Raw genomic sequence first — 19,666 nt, forward strand, 5'->3', positions numbered from 1 at the left:
CCCAAATGGCTACAACAGTGAGGGCTAGGCTAGGCCAAAGCCAGGAGTTAGGAACTCTAAGCAGATCTCCAACATGGGTGGCAGTGACCCAAGTACTTGGACCATCTTCCTCTGCCTTCTCAGGTAGATCAGTGAGCAGAGCAGCTAGGATTCCAGTTAGCTCTCCAATATGAGATGTGTTGCAAGTAGTAATTTAACCTGCTTGCTACATGCCTGCCCAACTCTTTATTTTTATTTTATTTTATTTTATTTATTTATTTTTATTTATTTATTTTTTTGACAGGCAGAGTGGACAGTGAGAGAGAGAGAGACAGAGAGAAAGGTCTTCCTTTGCGGTTGGTTCACCCTCCAATGGCCGCCACGGCCGGCACACCGCACTGATCCGATGGCAGGAGCCAGGTGCTTCTCCTGGTCTCCCATGGGGTGCAGGGCCCAAGCATTTGGGCCATCCTCCACTGCACTCCCTGGCCACAGCAGAGAGCTGGCCTGGAAGAGGGGCAACCGGGACAGAATCCGGTGCCCCGACCGGGACTAGAACCCGGTGTGCTGATGCCGCTATGTGGAGGATTAGCCTAGTGAGCTGAGGTGCCGGCCCTGCCCAACTCTTTATTTTTTAGCTAGAGGAGAAATATTTACCTTCTGTGTGAGTGTGTGTGTGTGAGAGAGAGGTAACTTTACTGAGATATAGTTCACATGCCATCTGTTTTATCCATTTGAAATATATAGTTCAGTGGCTATAATATATTCACAGAGGAGCCCAACTATCCCCCCACCACCAGTTTCAGAGTGTTTTCCATCACTGCAAAAAGAAACCCATACCTATTAGTAGTCAGTTTGCATTTTCCATCAACCCTCGCAGTCCTAGGATTTGTCTCTATTAATTTGCCTGTTTTAGACATTTCAAATAAGTGGAATCATACAACATTTGGTCTTTTGTGACTCGCTGTTTTCACTTAGCATTTTTTTTTTTTTTTTTTTTAGATTTTATTTAGTTATTTGAGAGGTAGAGAGAGTTACAGACAGAAAGAGAGAGGCAGAGAGAAAGGTTTTCCATCTGCTGGTTCATTCCCCAAATGGCTGCAATAGCTGGAGCTGGGTGGATCCAAAGCTTGGAGCCAGGAGCTTCTTCCAGGACTCTCAAGTGGATGCAGGGCCCCAAGTACTTGGGTCATCTTCCACAGCTTTCCCAGTCCATAAGCAGAGAGCTGGATTGAAAGAGGAGCAGCCTGGATATGAACTGGCACCCATGTGGGATGCCGGCTCTGCAGGCGGAGGCTTAGCCTACTATGGTATGGCGCCGGCCCCTAGCATAGTATTTTCAAAGTGTGTCCATGTGCATGTGGTAGCCCATGTATTTGTATCAATACATCATTCCTTTTTGTGGATGGACACTATTTCATTCTGTGTCTATATCACATTGTTTTTATTCATCAGTTGATTGATTTTTTGGATTGTCTCTACTTTTTGACTATTCAGACTGATGTTGCCACAAACAGTTAAGTACAAGGCTTTTTTGCCTTTTTTTTTTTTTCAATTCGTGTGTAAGGTTTTTTGCAGAAATTTGAGTATGTAGCTAATAGTAGTTACTAAGTCATATGATAACAATACTTGAATGTTTAACCTTCATTGAATGGTCAGACTATTCCAAAGTGCTGTACCCTTTTAAGTTTCCATCAACATTGTTTGAAGGTTCCAGTTCTTGTATTAGTTTTTTGATAATTCTCTTTTTATTACTCTTTTTTTTTTTCCTATAATGACGGTTGTTTGGACATTGAATCTTCTGGATTGAATCTCTTAATTTTTTAAAATGTTTTCTCCTTTTTTTTTCCCTTTTATAGTTGTAAATTCTACTTCTTGAGAATTTCTTTAGACTACCTTCTAAGTCTTCTAATCTTTTAAGGAGATAAGGCATAAAAATTTTGATCTTTTTTTTTCAAGCCATCCTGTTATAATATCTTCACATATTTCTGTCTCTTAAGATATTAATTACATTTTTTGACATTTTCTTTTCCTTGCATTGTCTGTTTCCTCTGGGTTCCTTTTTTTTTTTTTTTTTTTTTTTTTGACAGGCAGAGTGGACAGTGAGAGAGAGAGACAGAGGGAAAGGTCTTCCTTTGCCGTTGGTTCACCCTCCAATGGCCGCCTCGGCCCGCGCGGTGCGGCCGGCGCACCACACTGATCTGAAGGCAGGAGCCAGGTGCTTATCCTGGTCTCCCGTGGGATGCAGGGCCCAAGCACTTGGGCCATCCTCCACTGCACTCCCGGGCCACAGCAGAGAGCTGGCCTGGAAGAGGGGCAACCGGGACAGAATCTGGCGCCCCGACTGGGACTAGAACCTGGTGTGCCGGCGCTGCAAGGCGGAGGATTAGCCCAGTGAGCCGCGGCGCTGGCCTTGGGTTCCTTTTTTGTTTGTTTTCATTTTAGTTCTGGACACTTTCTTCAAATGTGTTGTTGATCCTGACTGTCCTAAAGAATAAGCATTAAAAGCTTAATTTGAAACAAAACTAACTGACTGATGGGCAGCTGTTTAACAACCAGCTCTTTGGAGTGAAAGGCCTTGACTTGCAGCATTTTATGATTTCTGTGGTATAAATATCTACCTTGCCTTGCTGTAAGCTACCAATATGATATCAGTCAGTGCAAAATGGGGAAGAGATATATATAATTGGCTTTGATGAGCTAATGTTACCATACTACTGGCTTTGCTTTGGAATGACTTGTGCACAAGTCAGCCTTCCTGCTGGAGAATTCTCTAAATGCTGTCAATATTTGTAAATCTTCCTCCAGTGTCCTCTCTGGAGGATTCATCCATAGTTTCTAACGTTCTGGAAACAAGGAAAAAGAAGGGGCTCTGTTACTCTTTACCTCTGCCGTTTCTGGTGTATTTTAATCCGGAGCCACAGGCACTCAGTTTCTCTATATTTATTTAAGTTTTAATGTTTATGTATTTGTTTTCATCTACTCGAAGAGAGAGCAACAGAGAGAGTGAGAGACCGAGGTTCCATCTGCTGGTTCACTCTTCAAATGCCTGTAATAGCATTGAGTCAGGCTGAACCAAGCACCCACAACTCCTTCTGGGTCTCCCATGTGTGTTGTGGGGGCCCAAGACCTTGAACCATCATCTGTTGTTTTCCAGAATGCATAAGCAGGAAGCTGGGTCAGAAGCAGAGTAAGCAGGACTCCATCTGGCACTTGAACTTGGGATGCAAGCATCACAGGTGGCAGCTTAATCTACTGTACCACAGCACCTACCTCAGTTTCTCTATTTTTAGGGAGGAATAAACTGTTTTTTTTTTAATAAGGATTTTTATATTATTTATTTGAAAAGCAGTTACAGAGAGAGAAGGAGAGAAAGAGAGATCTTTCATCTGCTAGTTCAGTCCTCAAATGGCTGCAATGGCTAGGACTGAACAGGAGCCAGAAGCTTCTTCTGGGTCTGCCACATGGGTGCAGGGACCCAAAGACTGCTGCTTTCTCAGGTCCATTAGCAGGGAGCTGGATCAGAAATGGAGCAGCTGGAACACAAACTGGCACCTATACAGGATGCTGGCGCTGCAGCCAGTAACTTAATCCAATATGCCACAGCAGCAGCACCGAGGAATTAACTTCCTATGATTAGGGCCAGCGCTGTGGCCTAGCGGGTAAAGCCACCGCCTGCATGCTGGCATCCCATATCCCATATGGGCACCAGTTCAAGTCCAGTCTACTGCACTTCCATTCCAGCTCTCTGCTACGGCCTGGGAAAGCAGTAAAAGATGGCTCAAAGCCTTGGGCCTCTGCATGCATGTGGGGAAACTAGAGGAAGCTCCTAGCTCTTGGCTTCAGATCGGCACAGCTCTGGCCGTTGCAGCCAACTGGGAAGTGAAACAGTGGATGGAAGACCTCTGTGTCTCTTTCTGCCTCTCCTTCTCTCTCTGTGTAACTCTGACTTTCAAGTAAATAAATCTTTAAAAAAGAAAAACAAAACTTCCTATGATCGGGGTATTGTAGGTTTGGAAAGAAGTCATCTGCTTGGGGCTGGCTCTGTGGCTCACTTGGTTAATCCTCTGCCTGTGGCGCCAGCATCCCATATGGGTGCCGGTTCTAGTCCCAGTTGCTCCTCTTCCAGTCCAACTCTCTGCTGTGGCCTGGGAAAGCAGTGGAGGATGGCCCAAGTGCTTGGGCCCCTGCACCCACATGGGAGGCTGGCTCCTGGCTTTGGATCAGCACAGCACCAGCCGTAGCGGCCATTTGGGGAGTGAACCAATGGAGGGAAGACCTTTCTCTCTCTCTCACTGTCTATAACTCTACCTGTCAAATAATAATAATAAAAAAAAAAGTCGTCTGCCTTTTGAATGTGGAGATGGGGAGCGAGTCTATGTATAGACATGTATAGCAGTCTCGTCTTGTTCTTTGCTTATTTGCCTCAGCACAATCTTCTGTTTTGTTTTTTTTTTTTAAAGATTTATTTATTTATTTGAAATTCAGAGTTATACATGGGATGCCCATATCCCCAAAAGAGAGCCAATTTGAGTCCTGCCTCCTCCATCTCCCCTTCAGCTTCCTACTAGCATACCTTGAAAGAGAGCAGATGGTGGCTTAAGTGCTTGGGCCCTTGTGGACAATCCAGATGGAGTTCTGGGCTCCTGGCATCAGCCTGACCCAGCCCCAGCTGTTATAGACATTTAGGGAGTGAACCAGCAAATAGAAGATCTCTCCCCACGTTTATCTCTTTTCTTTCTATTGTTCAGCCTTTTAATTAGATTTTTAAAATAAGCATAGATATAGATATATGAGATTTATTTATTTACTTGAAAGGCAGAGTTTACAGAGAGAGAAAGAGATCTTGCATCTGCTGGTTCACGCCTCAAATGGCTGCAACAGCTGGGGCTTGTGGAGGCCAAACCAGGAGCCTGGAATTCCATCTGGGTCTCCCACATGGGTGGCAGGGGCCCAAGTACTTGAACCATTCTTCTGCTGCTTTCTCAGGTTTTTTTACATTAACATTTCCACATTTCATGTTTTCACATTAGCAGGGAGTTGGATTGGAGGTGGATAAACTGGGTCTCAAACTGGCACTTACATGGGATGCTGGCATTGCAGGCAGCAACTTAACCTGATGTACCACAACACTGGCCCCGAGTAAATGAAACATTTTAACATAATAGTTTTCTCTCCTGTTTTTGCTTTCTTTGTAGATGTAAATACCTTTTTTCTTTTACAGTTATTTTAATGGGTTTAGGGTCAGAGAGAGGAGTTTATTTTTGTAGTTAATCAACCATGTTTAATTAGAAGTCTTTTCTTTAGATGATGTCCATTTGAATCAGACTATCAACTCTAATTCCAGTTCCAACTTCCTGGTAATGCATCTCCTGGAATGCAACAGTGATGGCTCAAGTAGTTGGGTCCCTGGCACCCACATAGAAAATCTGGGTTGAGATCCTGGCTACTGACTTTGGCCTTGCCCGTCCAGACTATTGCAGGCATTTGGGGAGTGAACCAGTGATTGGGAGCGCTCTTAATGTCTTTGTCTTTTTCTATCTCTGTCTCTTTGCCTCTCAAATAAATAATACAGTAAATAAAATTTGAAATTTAAAAGTCCATCAGAGCAAGGAATGTCTTTGTCTTCAGTTGTGATTTTGTTTTGTTGGTCAGCAGAAGAAGCTATGGAGTGTGTATTGACTGATCAGAATTTCAGGTTTTATTTTTTAAGATTTTATTTATTTGAAAGGTAGAGTTAGAGAGAGAGTCCACGAGAGAGCGCTTCCATCCTCTGGTTCACTCCCCAAATGGCTACAATAGCCAGCACTGGGCCAGGCCAACGCCAGGAGCCGGGAGCTTCTTCTGGGTCTCCCACGTGGGTAACGGGGGCCCAAGTACTTGGGGCATCTTTCGCTGCTTTCCCAGGCTCATTAGCAGGGAGCTGGATTGGAAGTGGAACATCTGGGATTCAAACTGGAGCCCATATGAGATGCCACTGTCGCAGACAGCAACTATACCTGCTATGCTTCAGTGTCAGTCCTCGAAAATTTCAGTTTTTATCTTCAGAATTCTAATCTTGCTCTTCACACTGGTCCAGGAATCATTCATAATGAAGTAGAAATTTGGCCTCAGAATCCTTGAGATTGAATCCTGGTTCACTGCCTTTCTAGTTACATGGCAATGAGCAAATTTGTCTCCCTAAGTCTAAGCATCTATCTCTATAGAATGAGGAAAATTTGTATCCTGTTTTCTTCGTAGGATTACTGTAAGCACTGAGATAATGGAAATAAAAGTGCTTTAAGTGACTGTGAGTGAGGAATTTTAATGATTCACATTGTTTTCCCACCTAATTTAGAAGAAAAGATATGAGAAGTGATTAGGTTGATCCTTGTTGAGTAGAAAGAACAGAAAGTACATCCTCAGAAACTTACCAGTTATACTCAACTTCAGAAATGTTTCTACTGTTACTCTCATTCCTCAGACCCATCTTTGCCCAAATGCCCAAGCCTACTAGTAGAGTCTGACTAAAGAGGTAGATGCTTGGCACAGTGATTAAGATGTCCGTTGAGATGCCCACAACACATATCTGAGTGCCTGGGTTGAAGTGCAGGCTCAGCTTCCAACGGATGCACATCGTGGCAGAGAGAGGTGATTATCAAGGAATACCACTCGTGTTGAAGGCCCAGATTGAGTTTGTGGCTCCTAGCTTCTGCCGGGTCCTGCTCAACTCCTGCTGTTGTGGGCATTTTGGGAGTGAACCAGCATATGGAACACTTGGGCCATCTTCCACTGCACTCCCTGGCCACAGCAGAGAGCTGGCCTGGAAGAGGGGCAACCGGGACAGAATCCAGCACCCCAACCAGAACTAGAACCCGGTGTGCTGGCGCCGCAAGGTGGAAGATTAGCCTATTGAGCCGCGGCGCCAGCTTATAAATATGTTTTAAAAAAGAAAGCCTGGGGGTTGGTGTTGTGGTATAGCAGGTAAAGCTGCTGCCTACAATGCCAGCATCCCATATGTGCTCCACTTCTGATCAAGCTTCCTGCTAACATGCCTGAGATAGCAGCAGAGGATGGCTCAAGTTCTTGAGCCTCTGCACTCACATGGGAGAGCCAGAAAAAGCTCCTGACTCTCGGGTTTGGTCTGGCCCAGCCTCAGCCATCGAGGCCATTTGGGCAGTGAAACAGTAGATGGAAGATATCTTTCTCTCTCTTTCTTCCTCTCTTTGTGTAACTCTGACTTTCAAATAAATAAATAAATATTTTAAAAATAATATAAATAAATAAGGAAGCCTGGGGCTAGCATTGTGGTCCAGTGGATTAAGCTGCTGCTTGCCAAGCTAGCATCCTATATGTAGTCAAATGCTCTACCAATGAGCTATAACCCCTCCAGCATCCTATATGAATGCCAATTCAAGTCCCAGATGCTCCACATCCAATCCAACTTGGGAAAGCAGTGCAAGATGGCCCAAGTGCTTGGGTCCCTGCCACCTACATGGGAAGACCCAGATGGAGTTCCCGACTCCTGGCTTCAGCATCACTCAGCCCCTGCCATTGTGGCTATTTGAGGAGTGAACCAGCAGATAAAAGATTTCTGTCTTCCTTTCTCTGTGCCTTTCAAATAAATAAAAATAAATAAATCTTTTCTAAAAAATGCTGACTAACTATGTGATTCAGGCAGAAAACAGTTATTCCAGCAACAGGAGCCTATCCTGCAATGTCTTGGTTACTCTCTGCACTTGCCTTCCCCAGATGCTGCTGCAGATTGCTGATGATTTTATCGAGAGTGTGGTGACAGCAGCCTGTCAACTTGCTCGACATCGCAAGTCCAGTACCCTGGAGGTGAAAGATGTCCAGCTTCATCTAGGTATGTGGTCTCTTTTGTACAATTGCTCCTTTGGGACTGCCAGGGAAGGTGTAATCAGTGGAACTTTCATGCCAACATGAGGCATTGGCCCTGGGATTTATGGATGCATCCAATTGAGGCAGTAAATAGAGAAGAGAAATTCATTCAAGGAGTGAGCAGTGAGCACAGGCATTGACTTTATAACCATATGCCAGGGGCCGGCATTGTGGTGCAGCAAGTTAAGCCATTGCTTGTGACACCAGCATCCTATATTGGAGTGTCAGTTTGAGTCCCAGCTGCTCTGTTTCCAATCTAGCACCCTGTTGATGGCCTGGGAAAGCAGTGAAAGATGGCCCCGGTACTTGCATCCCTGCTACCCATATGAGAAATCTGGATGGAATTCCTGGTTCTTGTCTTTGGCCTGGCTCAGACTTGTCTATTGCAGCTCGCTCGCTTTCTTTCTTTCTTTCTTTTTTTAGAGATTTATTTTATTTATTTGAAAGGCAGAGTTACAGAGAGAGAGAGAGGTCTTCATCTGCTGGTTCACTCCCCAGATGGCTGCAATGGCTGGAGCTGTGCCAATCCAAAGCCAGGAACCAGGAGCTTCTTCTGGGTCTCCCACATGAGTGCAGGGACCCAAGGACTTGGGCCATCTCCTACTGCTTTCCCAGCCCATAGCAAAGAGCTGAATCAGAAGTGGAACAGCCAGGACTCGAACCGGTACCCATATGGGATGTTGGCATTGCAGGTGGCAGCTTTACCACTACAATGCCAGCTGCTATTGTAGCTATTTTGGGGAGTGAACTAGTGGATAGGAGATCTCTCTCTCTCCCTTTCCCTTTCCCTTTCCCTTTCCCTTTCCCTTTCCCTCTCTCCCTACCTGCTTCTCTCTCTCTCTCACTCTTCCTTTCCAATAAATAAATAAATCTTTAAAAAAAAAAGATTGTCACTTTCCAACTATATCGTCTTATCCTTCCCACTTAATTTCCCTTAGAGCCATTCCTTCATCTGAAAAGTGGAGAATTGTAGTGTCCTCCTTGCAGGGTAACGGTAGGAATTGTAGATTATGTTTGTAAAGTGATTGGCACAAATTGAGAGCTTAAATGTAGCTACTGTTGTTTCTCTGCCTTTGAAAGGAAACCATTCCTCAGTGTTCCCTTGCAATTTTTAGCCTCTCCAAGTAGCCACGATGATTGGGGCTGGGCCAGGCTGAAATCAGGAGCCAGAAACTCTATCCAGATCTCCCACATGGGTGGCAAGGACCCAAGTACTTGGACCATTCTCTGCTACATTCCCAGGAGCATTAATAAGGTGCTGGATTGGAACTGGAGCAGTCAGAACTCAAACCAGTACCCATATGGGATGTCAGCGGCATAGGCAGAAGCTTAACGCGCTGTGCCACAGTGCCAGCCCCCACAATAGGAACTACCACAACAGGTCTCTGGTCATTTCTGGAGCTCTAAGGGGCAGTTCCTGCAATCTTTAGGAACAGTGGAGGTATGTGCCTTCAGAGATATCGCAGTGTTTGAAGCAGTCTCTAGCCCACCACGTGTCCTACGGTTGATATGATCACATGAAGTCCTATGAGAAGGAAAAGGCCAGCCTGCCAGGAGTAAATAAAGCTCTAAGCAAGTACAAACTTGCTGATGTGGAAGACACCACAGGAGACGGAGCTATAGGTAGTAAAGATGATGACAGCATTAACCTCTTTGGATCTGAGGAGGAGGAGGAAAGGGAAGAGGCCAAGAGGCTAAGGGAAAAACGACTCATACAGTATGATTCAAAGAAAGCCAAAAAACCTGTGCTTGTTGCCAAGTCTCCTATCTTACTAGATGAGAAACCTTGGGATTATGAGAGATCCAGCTAAATTGGAGGAGTGCTTCAGAAGTATTCAAGCAGATGGCTTGGTCTGGGGCTCCTTTAAACTAGCTCCAGTGGGATATGGAATTAAGAAACTTCAAATACAGCGTGTAGTTGAAGATGGATGGATCATGGCTTTTGAAGACTATGGGCAATCTGTGGATGTGGCTGCTTTCAACAAGATCTAAAATACATTCACTTAAGTAAAAGCTTGAAAGATACAAACAAGAAAACACCACAACAGATTATGTTATTTTGAGAATTTAACATTCCTATTTTGTACTTTAATTATGAAAAGAAAATTGGAATGTCAGTTATTTATTAAGGGTAGGAAATAATTCTCACAGAGACTAGAACACTCAAAAGTCTGTATGACTACAGGCCTGATGGAAGGGGACCATACTCAGAACTCCGTGGGGACAGCATGGCTCAGAGCATGGAGAATTAAGGAATGGTGCTGAATAGCATCAAACCATCTAGCGCTGTGCACACCCCCAGTCCCCTCAGTAACAGTGGGCCTGCCAATGAGGCTGTCAACTGTTGATGCCTATGGTCTGGACAAGACTGGGCTCTGGCTGTTGTTTGCTTCTGACCCAGTTTTCTATCCATGCCTGGTTGAATAGGTTCCTCTTCTTTTATTCTTTAAAAATATTTTTGGAGTTGTGCTGTGGCTTAGTGGCATCCCATATGTGCACTGGATTGAGTCCCAGCTGCTCCACTTCCTATTCAGCTCTCTGCTAAGGCCTGGGAAAGCAGTAGAAGATGGCCCAAGTATTTGGGCCCCTGTACCCATGTGGAAGATCCTGAAAAAACTCCTTGCTCCTGGCTTCAGATCGGCCCAGCTCCCTGCCGGCCATTTGGGGAGTGAACCAGGCAGATGGAAGACCTCTCTCTCTCTTATCACCTCTCACCTCTTACCTCTCTCCTCTCTCCTCTCTCCTTTCTCTCTCTGCCTCTGCCTCTTTGTGACTCTGCCTTTCAAATAAATAAATCTTTAAAAAAATTTAGGGGGTGGCTAACTCTGTGGTGTAGTGGTCTAAACCTCTACCTATGGTGTCAGTATCCCATATGGGCACCAATTCATGTCCTAGCTGCTCCTCTTTTGATCTTGCTCTCTGCTTATGGCCTGGGAAAGTAGTAGAAGTCAGTGCCTGAAACAAAATAAATTTTGCCAAATAAATCTTGTTTTCAGTACTTTAGGAGTGCTGGTAAGAGGAATAAAGGAGTCCTCATGTAATTCCTGTAGAATAATGATTGTTGGAGTAAGACAACTGAAGAGGGGCCAGCACTGTGGCCTGAAGTGCCGGCATCCCATATGGGTGCCAGTTCAAGACCCAGCTGCTCCACTTCTGATCCAGCTCTCTGCAGTGGCCTGGGAAAGCAGTAAAAGATGGCCCAGATCCTTGGGCCCCTGCACCCACATGGGAGACCCAGAAGCAGCTCCTGGCTCCTGGCTTCGGATTGGTGCAGCTGTGGCCGTTGTGGCCATCTGGGGAGTGAACCAACGGAAGGAAGATCTTTCTCTGTCCCTCTCTCTCATTGTCTGTAACTCTACCTCTCAAATAATAAATAAAATCTTAAAAAAAAAAAAAAAAAAAAAAGACAACTGAAGAAAGAAATGACTGTTTTCTGTGAACCAGATGAGCTACTTGGGAACCTTAAGGTTCAGCACTTCAAGCTTCAACTAATTTTTTTTTCTTTGCAAGAAGCTCAAATTGTGTTCTTTAAAGTTTGTAGGAGCCGCATGTGATATCCCCATTTGTATTTCATAGAATTCATGTGTCAGGTCAGTGTTAGTTCAGCTGATGCCCAGATTCGTCCTCCCTGACCCTGGGTGAGGGTCACTCTGTTCCTGACACTGCCTTCCTTTCTTGCAGAGCGCCAGTGGAACATGTGGATCCCAGGGTTTGGCTCTGAGGAAATCCGACCCTACAAGAAAGCCTGCACCACAGAAGCTCACAAACAGGTGAGGAGCCTCCAGAGCCTGGGGACAGCCAGGCAGATCTCTTGAGCTCTGTCTCGGAGAGGCTGCCTGCAGCCACCTCCTAGGGAACTGACTTTTCCCACACAGCAAGCTTCATTCTCTGGAAAAGGTCAGAGGGCAAGGGGCAGCAGCGGGCCATGGGCAATCAGGTACTTCCTTGCTGCTCTGCTATTCCCATGTGGATTTCTCTCAGCTTTGATGGTGCCATTCACAGGTGTTGATGCTAGGTACCTCTGCCCTGGATGGGCGGTGCTCACCCCATGCATGCCTCCTTAATGAGATCTTCCTTCTTTGTTACTGACAAACACCCCAAGAATAGAGGATGGTTAAAGAAGCAGAAACGTGCCATGATTGTGCTGAGAGGTAGTGTTCAGGCTGCATCTTGGCTGTGAAGAGTTTGTGTGTCAGTGTGAGAACACCATTTCTGCTGTGGGGCCAGTTGTCCCTGTCCTTGGTCAGTCCAACAGCAGTGTTTAGCACCCTTTGAGAAGGCTATTATCCCATCTTAGTTTAACTGGCTTCTTTTCTTTTGAAAAGTGAGTTTTTCCCAAGTTTGAGCAGCATGATGAGGCAGTGCTGGGTGAGTGTCCTTGCTTGTTCATAGCCTGGTCTCTCTTGAGTGGGTATTTACAAAGCTCACAGAGGAAGTCCTGCAAGGAAGCCACACAGCCTGAATCGAAATACTGCACTGTTCTTCAGACAATGTACTGTTGCTTTGGCTCTGCTCCCAGATTATCTGCTTTTCTATCCATTTATTTAGTCAACAAATACATAATGTTGGGACCATCTCTTGGTAAAAAAGGAGCAGAGCAAGTTAGGAATCTGGCCAGTGGATAGTAGTAGATACAGTTTTTTAAAAATTTTTATTTATTTATTTGAGAAGCAGAATTAACAGATAATGAGAGGGAGAGAGAGAGAGAAGTCCTCTGTCCACTATCCACTGGTATACTCCCCAAATGAGCCACAGTTGGGCCGATCTGAAGCCAGGAGCCAGGTGCTTCTTCCAGTTCTCCCACATGGGTTCAGGGGCCCAAACACTTGGGCCATCTTCCACTGCTTTCACAGGCCATCAGCAGTGAGCCGGATCAGAAGTGAAGCAGCCAGGGCTCAAACTAGCGCCCATATGGGATGCTGTTGCTGCAGGCAGAGGCTTGACCTATGCCAGAGCTCCAGCCCTTCTAGTAACAGTTGAAACGCATGATCTGACTGTTTCCCTGATGGGTTGTGCTGGAAGTTATTAGTTCTCAGTTTCCCTTCATTGCTGGTCACCAGGTTTGAAATTTCAGCTCCTTTGTGAGTGGCAACAAGTTCAAAATTGAGATCCTTTTTTTATTTTCTCCATCATCAGAGGAAGCAGATTGGAGTGGGGAAAGCCTAAAAAGTATATGCTTTGCTGGTCCAGCCCCTGGGCTCCCCAGAAGGCAAGAGCTCTCACCTTCTCCTGCTCTGAATGTTTTTTGCCATTTTGCTAGCCTGGAGCAGTTTGAGTCTGCTGGTCAAGGGGATGGGTCTGTTGCCCCATCTGAACATCTCTTGTGGCCCTGCACACTGCATTCCGGAAGAAGGAGCCTGTTGGGCTGCCCTGCAGCCACAGATCCCCAGAGGCTCTGGCCTGTAATGTAAACCAGGCTGCCCGTTGGCCTCACATGAGTATTCCAGAAACCTCCTGACTTTAACCCTTGTAACGGCTTATTTCTGTCTCCTTTCAGAGAATGGCATTGATCCGGAAAACAACGAAGAAATAACACACAGAAAGGTCAGGGAATGGACAACATTTAAATGTATTTGGAGATACTTGAGCTGAGACCTCAGCCATCTCATCCTTGGAATTTTTTTTTTAATGCTTTACAGAGAAGCATATATTTTTTATTAACAGTGCAGCAATATCTATAATGACTGAGAGGATCTGACAAGAGAAGAAAGCCTCCTAGCTCAACTTCCAGTCCCTTTTCCCTGCCGTCTCAGAGGAGCAGTGTATCTTCCAGAGAAGATTTTATTTGTGGTTTATTCTATAAGTGATTGAACATGGGACAGAGCAGATGGTCTTGTTGAGTGAGACAGTATTAGCAGGATTTGTAGCGGGTTTTGTCCCCTTCCCCTTTCCCCCTTTCCCTGTACTTTGTAATGTCAGTGTTTATATGACTATGACTTTCATTTGCTTTTCCAGAATAAAGAAGTTATTAATCGAAAGACACAGGGTGCATGACTTACAGCCTCTGAGATGCCCGAGGGAGTCAGGACAGCAAGGCTGGGTGGAGCTCTAGTCAGCAGGTGGCAGCACCATTATTCACTTCTGTGTTGAGAAAAACTTGGGGATTTTCCATGATTTTACTTCAAGGGAGACCACACCATCTGCAGGAGTTTGAGTCCAGTTTCTCTGCTTGCAGGCAGAGGGACCATCTCTCATGAGCTCCCAAACTGGAAAGGCATCTGTTTTTGGCAGTGTTACATGCCTAAGTGTCCATAGTGACCTGTTCTTCAACTCCTGGACAAGTCGTGCTCCTGCTTGGCCCTGAGAAAGGATAGGAGTAGCCTTGGGGAAAGGCCTGCAGGTGTCTGTCTGTTCTCAGTTGATGATACCCCGATCCTGGTATTTTTACCATTGTGCACCCTTCAGTGGCACCTAGCATCATCTTGTCTGGGGATTGTGAAGGTTCCATGAGCTTCCAGAAAAGTGGCTGTCCCATTCAGTCACCAGCACAGACACATCCACCTTGCCCTGCTTTGGTCCTCTGCCTCCTGAGGCATGGCTTTAGATGGGACCCTGCTTTTCACCCACCGCCACTCTGAGTCTGGCCCCATAACTCCTTTCTTCATAGCCTTAAAGATCCCTTGGGCGAGCAGCTCAAAAACTGTGCTGATGTCACTGTTGCTGATGTCTCGATGTAAGGAGCGCCCAAGGAGGCAGCCAGCTTCTCCCCTCCTCCAGTGCTACCTGACGCTTGCTCAGCAGCAAGGTTGCTCTTGTGACCACCACCATGACGACGCTGCAGGGTTTCACCTTCTCCAGCACCTCGTGATGCCACTGGGCGATGTGCTCAAAGGATTTCGGTTGGTGACGCCAAACAGCAAGAGGCCTCCAGCCAAGTTCCGATAGTAGGAGCAGGTTTCTGACCTCGACAGCCAAGAAAGAATCCAGAATTAGTTTTGAGCCCTCTACTGAGGACAGAAGGGAACAAGGGAACCAAGGAAGTTTAATGAAAAGAGCTGGGGCAGAGTCAGAAGTTCTCAATTCTTGGTCAGGTGTTTGAGAGGTAAGTGGCTTCATGTGTCGAGTCATCTGGTCTTGTCTGCGTATTGTTCATTCATTCCCATATTTACAAGCTGTGCCATGTCTGCGTTTGGCAGGAGGCCACTGTGATGAGTAAAACAGACAGAGGGGGACCAATGTTGTGGCACAGTGGGTTAAACTGCTACTTGTGGTGCCGGCATCCCATACTAATACCAGTTTAGAGTCCTAGCTACTGTATTTCTGATCAGCTCCTTGCCTGGGAAAGCAGTGGATATTGGTCCAAGTGCTTGGACCCCTGTCACCCAAGTGGGAGACCCAGGTGGAGTTCTAGGCTCCTAGCTTTGGCCTGACCCCACCCCAGCTGTTGCAGCCATTTGGGTAGTGAACCAGTGGATGAAAGATTTTCTCTCTCTCTCTCTCTCTCTCTCTCTCTCAAAGATATCTATCTATCTATCTAGATACCTCTCTCTTTCTGTCTTTCAAATAAATAAATAAAAGGAAACAGACATAGAGAGCAATCCTGCCACTGGAGAAACATGAAGCAGTCACTGACAAAGGCTACAAAAGAGGCATTCACAGGGCTGGGGAAGAGGCCTGGCAGCTGGGGAGAAGCATGGTTTGAGCCGAATGTTGAAGGATCCAGGTGAAGGGTTGGAATCTGAAGGAGAGGGAGATGCATGTGTATAAGCCCTGCAGCAGTATAGTGCGCTAAGTTGGGCCAGGTCACACTTGAGGTGCCTTGTAGGCCCCCGCAGAGTAGTTTATCCAGAAAGTTACAGGAGCCACTGAAGGATTTTAAGCAGCAACATGGTGTTTGCAAAGGCCTGGAGATCTAAAGAAATTATTGCATTGACGTGGCTATAAAGCACAAGATGTGGGATGAGGGGTGAGTGGTGTGCTTGCTTTGGCAGCACATAAACCAGAACAGGAGTGCATGGCTAGAGGTGAGCAGGAAGTGAGCTCCAGCAGTGGGCAGCCTTAGGCCTGTGGTGTGGCTTTCATCCTGGATTCTCATGCAGTTCAGTGCCCATGCCTTGGAGGCAGTGTGTGCATGCGTGTGCACGTGTGCAAGGATGTAGTGTGGGTGCTTCAGCAGGCTAGTCAGCTTTCCACCCTTGTGGTTTTTTTTTTTTTTTTTTTTTTAAGATTATTTATTTCAAAGGCAGAGATACGCAGAGAAATCTGATGGTTCACTTCCCAAATGGCCACAATGGGCTGGACCAGGCTGAATCCAGGAACTAGGAACTGCATCCCAGTCTCCCATATGGGTGGCAGGAGCCCAAGCACTTAGCCATCTTCTGCTGCTTTCCCAGGTGCGTTAGCAGGGAGCTGGATCATAAGTGGGGCAGCTGTGACTCAAATGGGCTGTCAGTGCATTGCAGGCAGCTTAACCTGCTGTGCCATGACACTGCCCTCCACCCTCCCCTCTTCAGTCTGAGCAACATCTTTCTTAACTACTGGACACTGTAGGATCCTAAGAAAGCTTCTAGGGCTGGCATCCATGATGCTACCATCCTGTATGGGTGCTGATTTGAGTCCTGGCTGCTCCACTTCTGATCCAGCTCCCTGCTAATGCATCTGAGAAAGCAGAGGAAGATGGTCCAGATCCTTGGGCCCCTGCAAGCATGTGGGAGACCCGGATGAAGCTCCTGGCTCATGGCCCAGGGCTGGCTGTTGTGGCTATCTGAGGAATGAACCAGCAGGTGGGAGTTCTCTCTCTCTCTCTCTCTCCTCGCCCCCTGTGTGTGTGTGTGTGTGTGTGTGTGTGTGTATGTGTATATGTATGTGACTCTCCTCTCTCTCTTACTCTGCCTTTCAATAAATAAATAAATCTTTAAAAAATAATAATAATAAAGATTCAGTGAGACAAAAGGATTCTGAGGCTCAAAACAGGCACATAACCAGGAAGTCTGATTGACAACTCCTGCTCAGGCAGTAGGACAGTGAAGAGCTGGATGAAGGACTGATGTGACCATATTTGCCTGTTCAAAGCCTCCCTCTGTCTGTCAGTGTAGAGTAGAATTGGAAACAGGCAGGAGGGAAATGACCAGAAAGTTGCTACAGTTATTTGGACTAAAAGGAAAAGAGTCAGACTTGAGAGGCTTTCCTGGAACAGAGTTAACCAAAAGGGAAGGATAAGGGCTGCCACAACAGGATGAGCTGTGAGGACGCCTTAGGAGCCATCTAGGACCATCTGGAGAGGGTCCCCTGTGCCTGCGCAAGTGAAGCGGGAGGGCAAAGCTGAACTAAGACCCTTAGAGGTGTGGCCTCTTCACATGTCTGGAGAGGTGTGATCTCAGGCCACAGGCAGCCAGGACTCAGACCTGTGCTCCTGGACCAGAATCTGCCCTTCCTACTGGCTTGAAAGCCTCTGCTCCTTCCCCATGCATGGGCTCTCTCCTTGGCACTCGGGGCTGGGGTAGTGTGGAAGGCAGGCAGCAGGGGCCTGCTGCTGTCATACTCCCCGGAACCTTTCCTGGCCAGGCTCTACCTCCACAGAGTGCTCACTGACGTCCACCCCCACTGACTGGCACCCTCCACAAACGTCTTAGCAAGGATGATTTGTCCACAGTTGAATCTCCAAGGAGGATGATGCGGAACTGGTATTGCCAGAGAGTGTCCGTGGGGCATGGGGGCCAGCAAGACACCAGGCCAGCCAGGAGAAGCGAGGCCCAGCTGAGGTATGAATCTCACAGCTCTGGGGCCCAGTTAGGTTTCCAGAAGAAGAGCCAGAACCTAAAGGCAACCTGGGACTTCCAGGTCTAAGATCCCCAGGACATGCCCAGACGGGGGCCTGGAGAAACTTTCAGGTCATCTCTGCAAGGAGGCGTCAGTGCCATTTGAAACCTTGCAAAGCTGGGTCCCATCAGGACAGACGCAGGCTTCCCTGAAATAGAGGCCTTGGTTCTCTGAGCAGTCCCCAGATGGTGGCTTGAAAGACCAGTGAGTATAGGAGTGGGGAGTCACAGCCCCTAAATGCTAGGCTGTCTCCCTCCTCCTCCCTGCTGGCCCGAGTCCCAATCCTGGGCCTATGCTGGCAGGAAGAAGCATTGTGCAATACAAAGCTTGCCTTTCCCAGCACACCTGGGAGGAGGTGTCTTTGGCCATGGGAGGATCCCCCATAGCTGTCAACATCAGACTGGACACTGCTCCTGTGCCAGGGCTGCGGGCTTGAGAGCAAGCACTCACAAAGCAAGGGGATAGTAAACAGTGTTTGCCATACCACCTGATATTTGTTGAAGCTAAGTTATGGGTATATGGAATTCTTTTCACTATTTTGTAGTTTGCACTGTTTTCTTTATTCTTGAGTATTAACTTTTTTAGTTCATTTATTTTCATTTTATGAGAAAAAAAGATTCAGGAGAGATACCTTGCATCTTCTGGTTCACTGCCCAAATGATCCCAACAGCCAGGGCTATGCCAGGCTGAAGCCAGGTTCCCAGCTGGGTCTCCCATATGAGTGGCAGAGATACAAGCACTCAGGGCATTGCCTACAGCCCCTGAGAATACATGTTATTAGGAAGCTGGCTCAGAAGTGGAAGAGCCAGGATTCAAACCATGCGCTCTGATGTGGGTTTCCCAAGTAGTGACATAAACACTGTACCAGACTCCTACCCCAATTCTTGGGTATTTAAAAAAATTGGGGGGCCAGTATTGTGGCAAAGCAGGTTAAGCCTCCCCCTGCAATGCCAGCATCCTGTATATGCTGATTCAAGAACTGGCGGCTCCACTTCCAGTCCCACTCCCTGCTAATACATACCTGGAAAAGCCACAGATGATGGCCCAACTCCTTGGGCCCCTGTACTCACATGGGAGACTCAGAAGAAGCTCCAGGCTCCTGGCTTTGGTGCGGCCCAGCTCTTCCCTTTATAGCCATTTGGAGAGTGAACCAGTAGATGGAAGATCTCTCTGTCTGTCTCTCTCTTCTCTCTCCAACTCTGCCTTTCTAAGAAATTAAAAAAAAAAATCTTTAATTTTTTTTGTTTTAATTGTTTTGAGAGAGAGAGATACAGACAGTAGCCATCTGCTAATTCACTTCCCAGATGCCCACAATGGCTGAGGCTGGTCCAGGCATCTGGGAGCAACAAATTCCATCCAGGACTCCCACGTGATAGCAAGGACTGAGTCACTTGAGCCACCCTTGTCTCCCAGGGTCTGCTTAACAGGAAGTTGGAGTCAGGAGCCGGAGCCAGGTATCAAACCTGGATACTCTGATATGGGACATGGGCTTCTTAACCTGTAGGCCAAATACCCACCCCATGTATTGTGGTTTTTAAAAATTTCCATAGTTTTTTTTTTTTTTTTCCAAATTTGTGTTTTATTTTCTTTGAAAGGCAGAGAGAGTGAGAGCTTCCATTCACTGGTTCACTCTCCAAATGTCTGCAACAGCCACAGCTAGGCTGGACTGAAGCTAGGAGCTGGGAATTCAAATGGTTTCCCTGAGGGCCAGGGACCTGACTGCTTCAGCCATCACCTGCCTCCCAGGGTGCACATTAGCAGGATTCAGGAGCTAGACCCAAGTATCAAACTCCAGCATGGAATATGGGTATCTTAACTGTGAGACCAATGTGGTGGAATGAGAAGGCCCTGCCAAGATGGCCACTGGCAACAGGGTGTGATTGGTTAGGGCATAGACGGCCCCTTGACCGGATTGGCTGCCTTGGCTATATAAGCAACTGTAGCAACTGCTACATCTGCAGGCTGCTTGCTTCAGGCCTGCTTTCACCTGACTCCTGGGGTGTGTGTGGTGACTCTGCACCTCTTGCCCCCACCACGCTCCTCCTCT

At 46.7% G+C, this 19,666-nt stretch overlaps 1 protein-coding gene and 1 pseudogene across 2 annotated transcripts in view; both read left to right on the top strand.

Annotated features, from left to right (window-relative positions):
• The window catches only part of TAF12 (TATA-box binding protein associated factor 12), a 31,217-nt gene extending 17,379 nt beyond the window's left edge, over positions 1 to 13,838 (top strand). For both annotated transcript variants that reach the window (XM_008265864.3, XM_002716076.4), the window contains 3 exons: positions 7,711 to 7,825; positions 11,542 to 11,630; positions 13,358 to 13,838. In XM_008265864.3, coding sequence (XP_008264086.1) covers positions 7,711 to 7,825; positions 11,542 to 11,630; positions 13,358 to 13,393 — 240 coding nt within the window. In that variant the 3' untranslated portion in view covers positions 13,394 to 13,838. The remainder of the gene's footprint in view (positions 1 to 7,710; positions 7,826 to 11,541; positions 11,631 to 13,357) is intronic.
• Positions 7,902 to 9,990, top strand: LOC103350328 (elongation factor 1-beta pseudogene; annotated as a pseudogene).
• Positions 13,839 to 19,666: the final 5,828 nt, after the last annotated feature.

This window comes from Oryctolagus cuniculus, chromosome 7 (genome assembly GCF_964237555.1).
Source record: "Oryctolagus cuniculus chromosome 7, mOryCun1.1, whole genome shotgun sequence".
NCBI lineage: Eukaryota > Metazoa > Chordata > Mammalia > Lagomorpha > Leporidae > Oryctolagus > Oryctolagus cuniculus.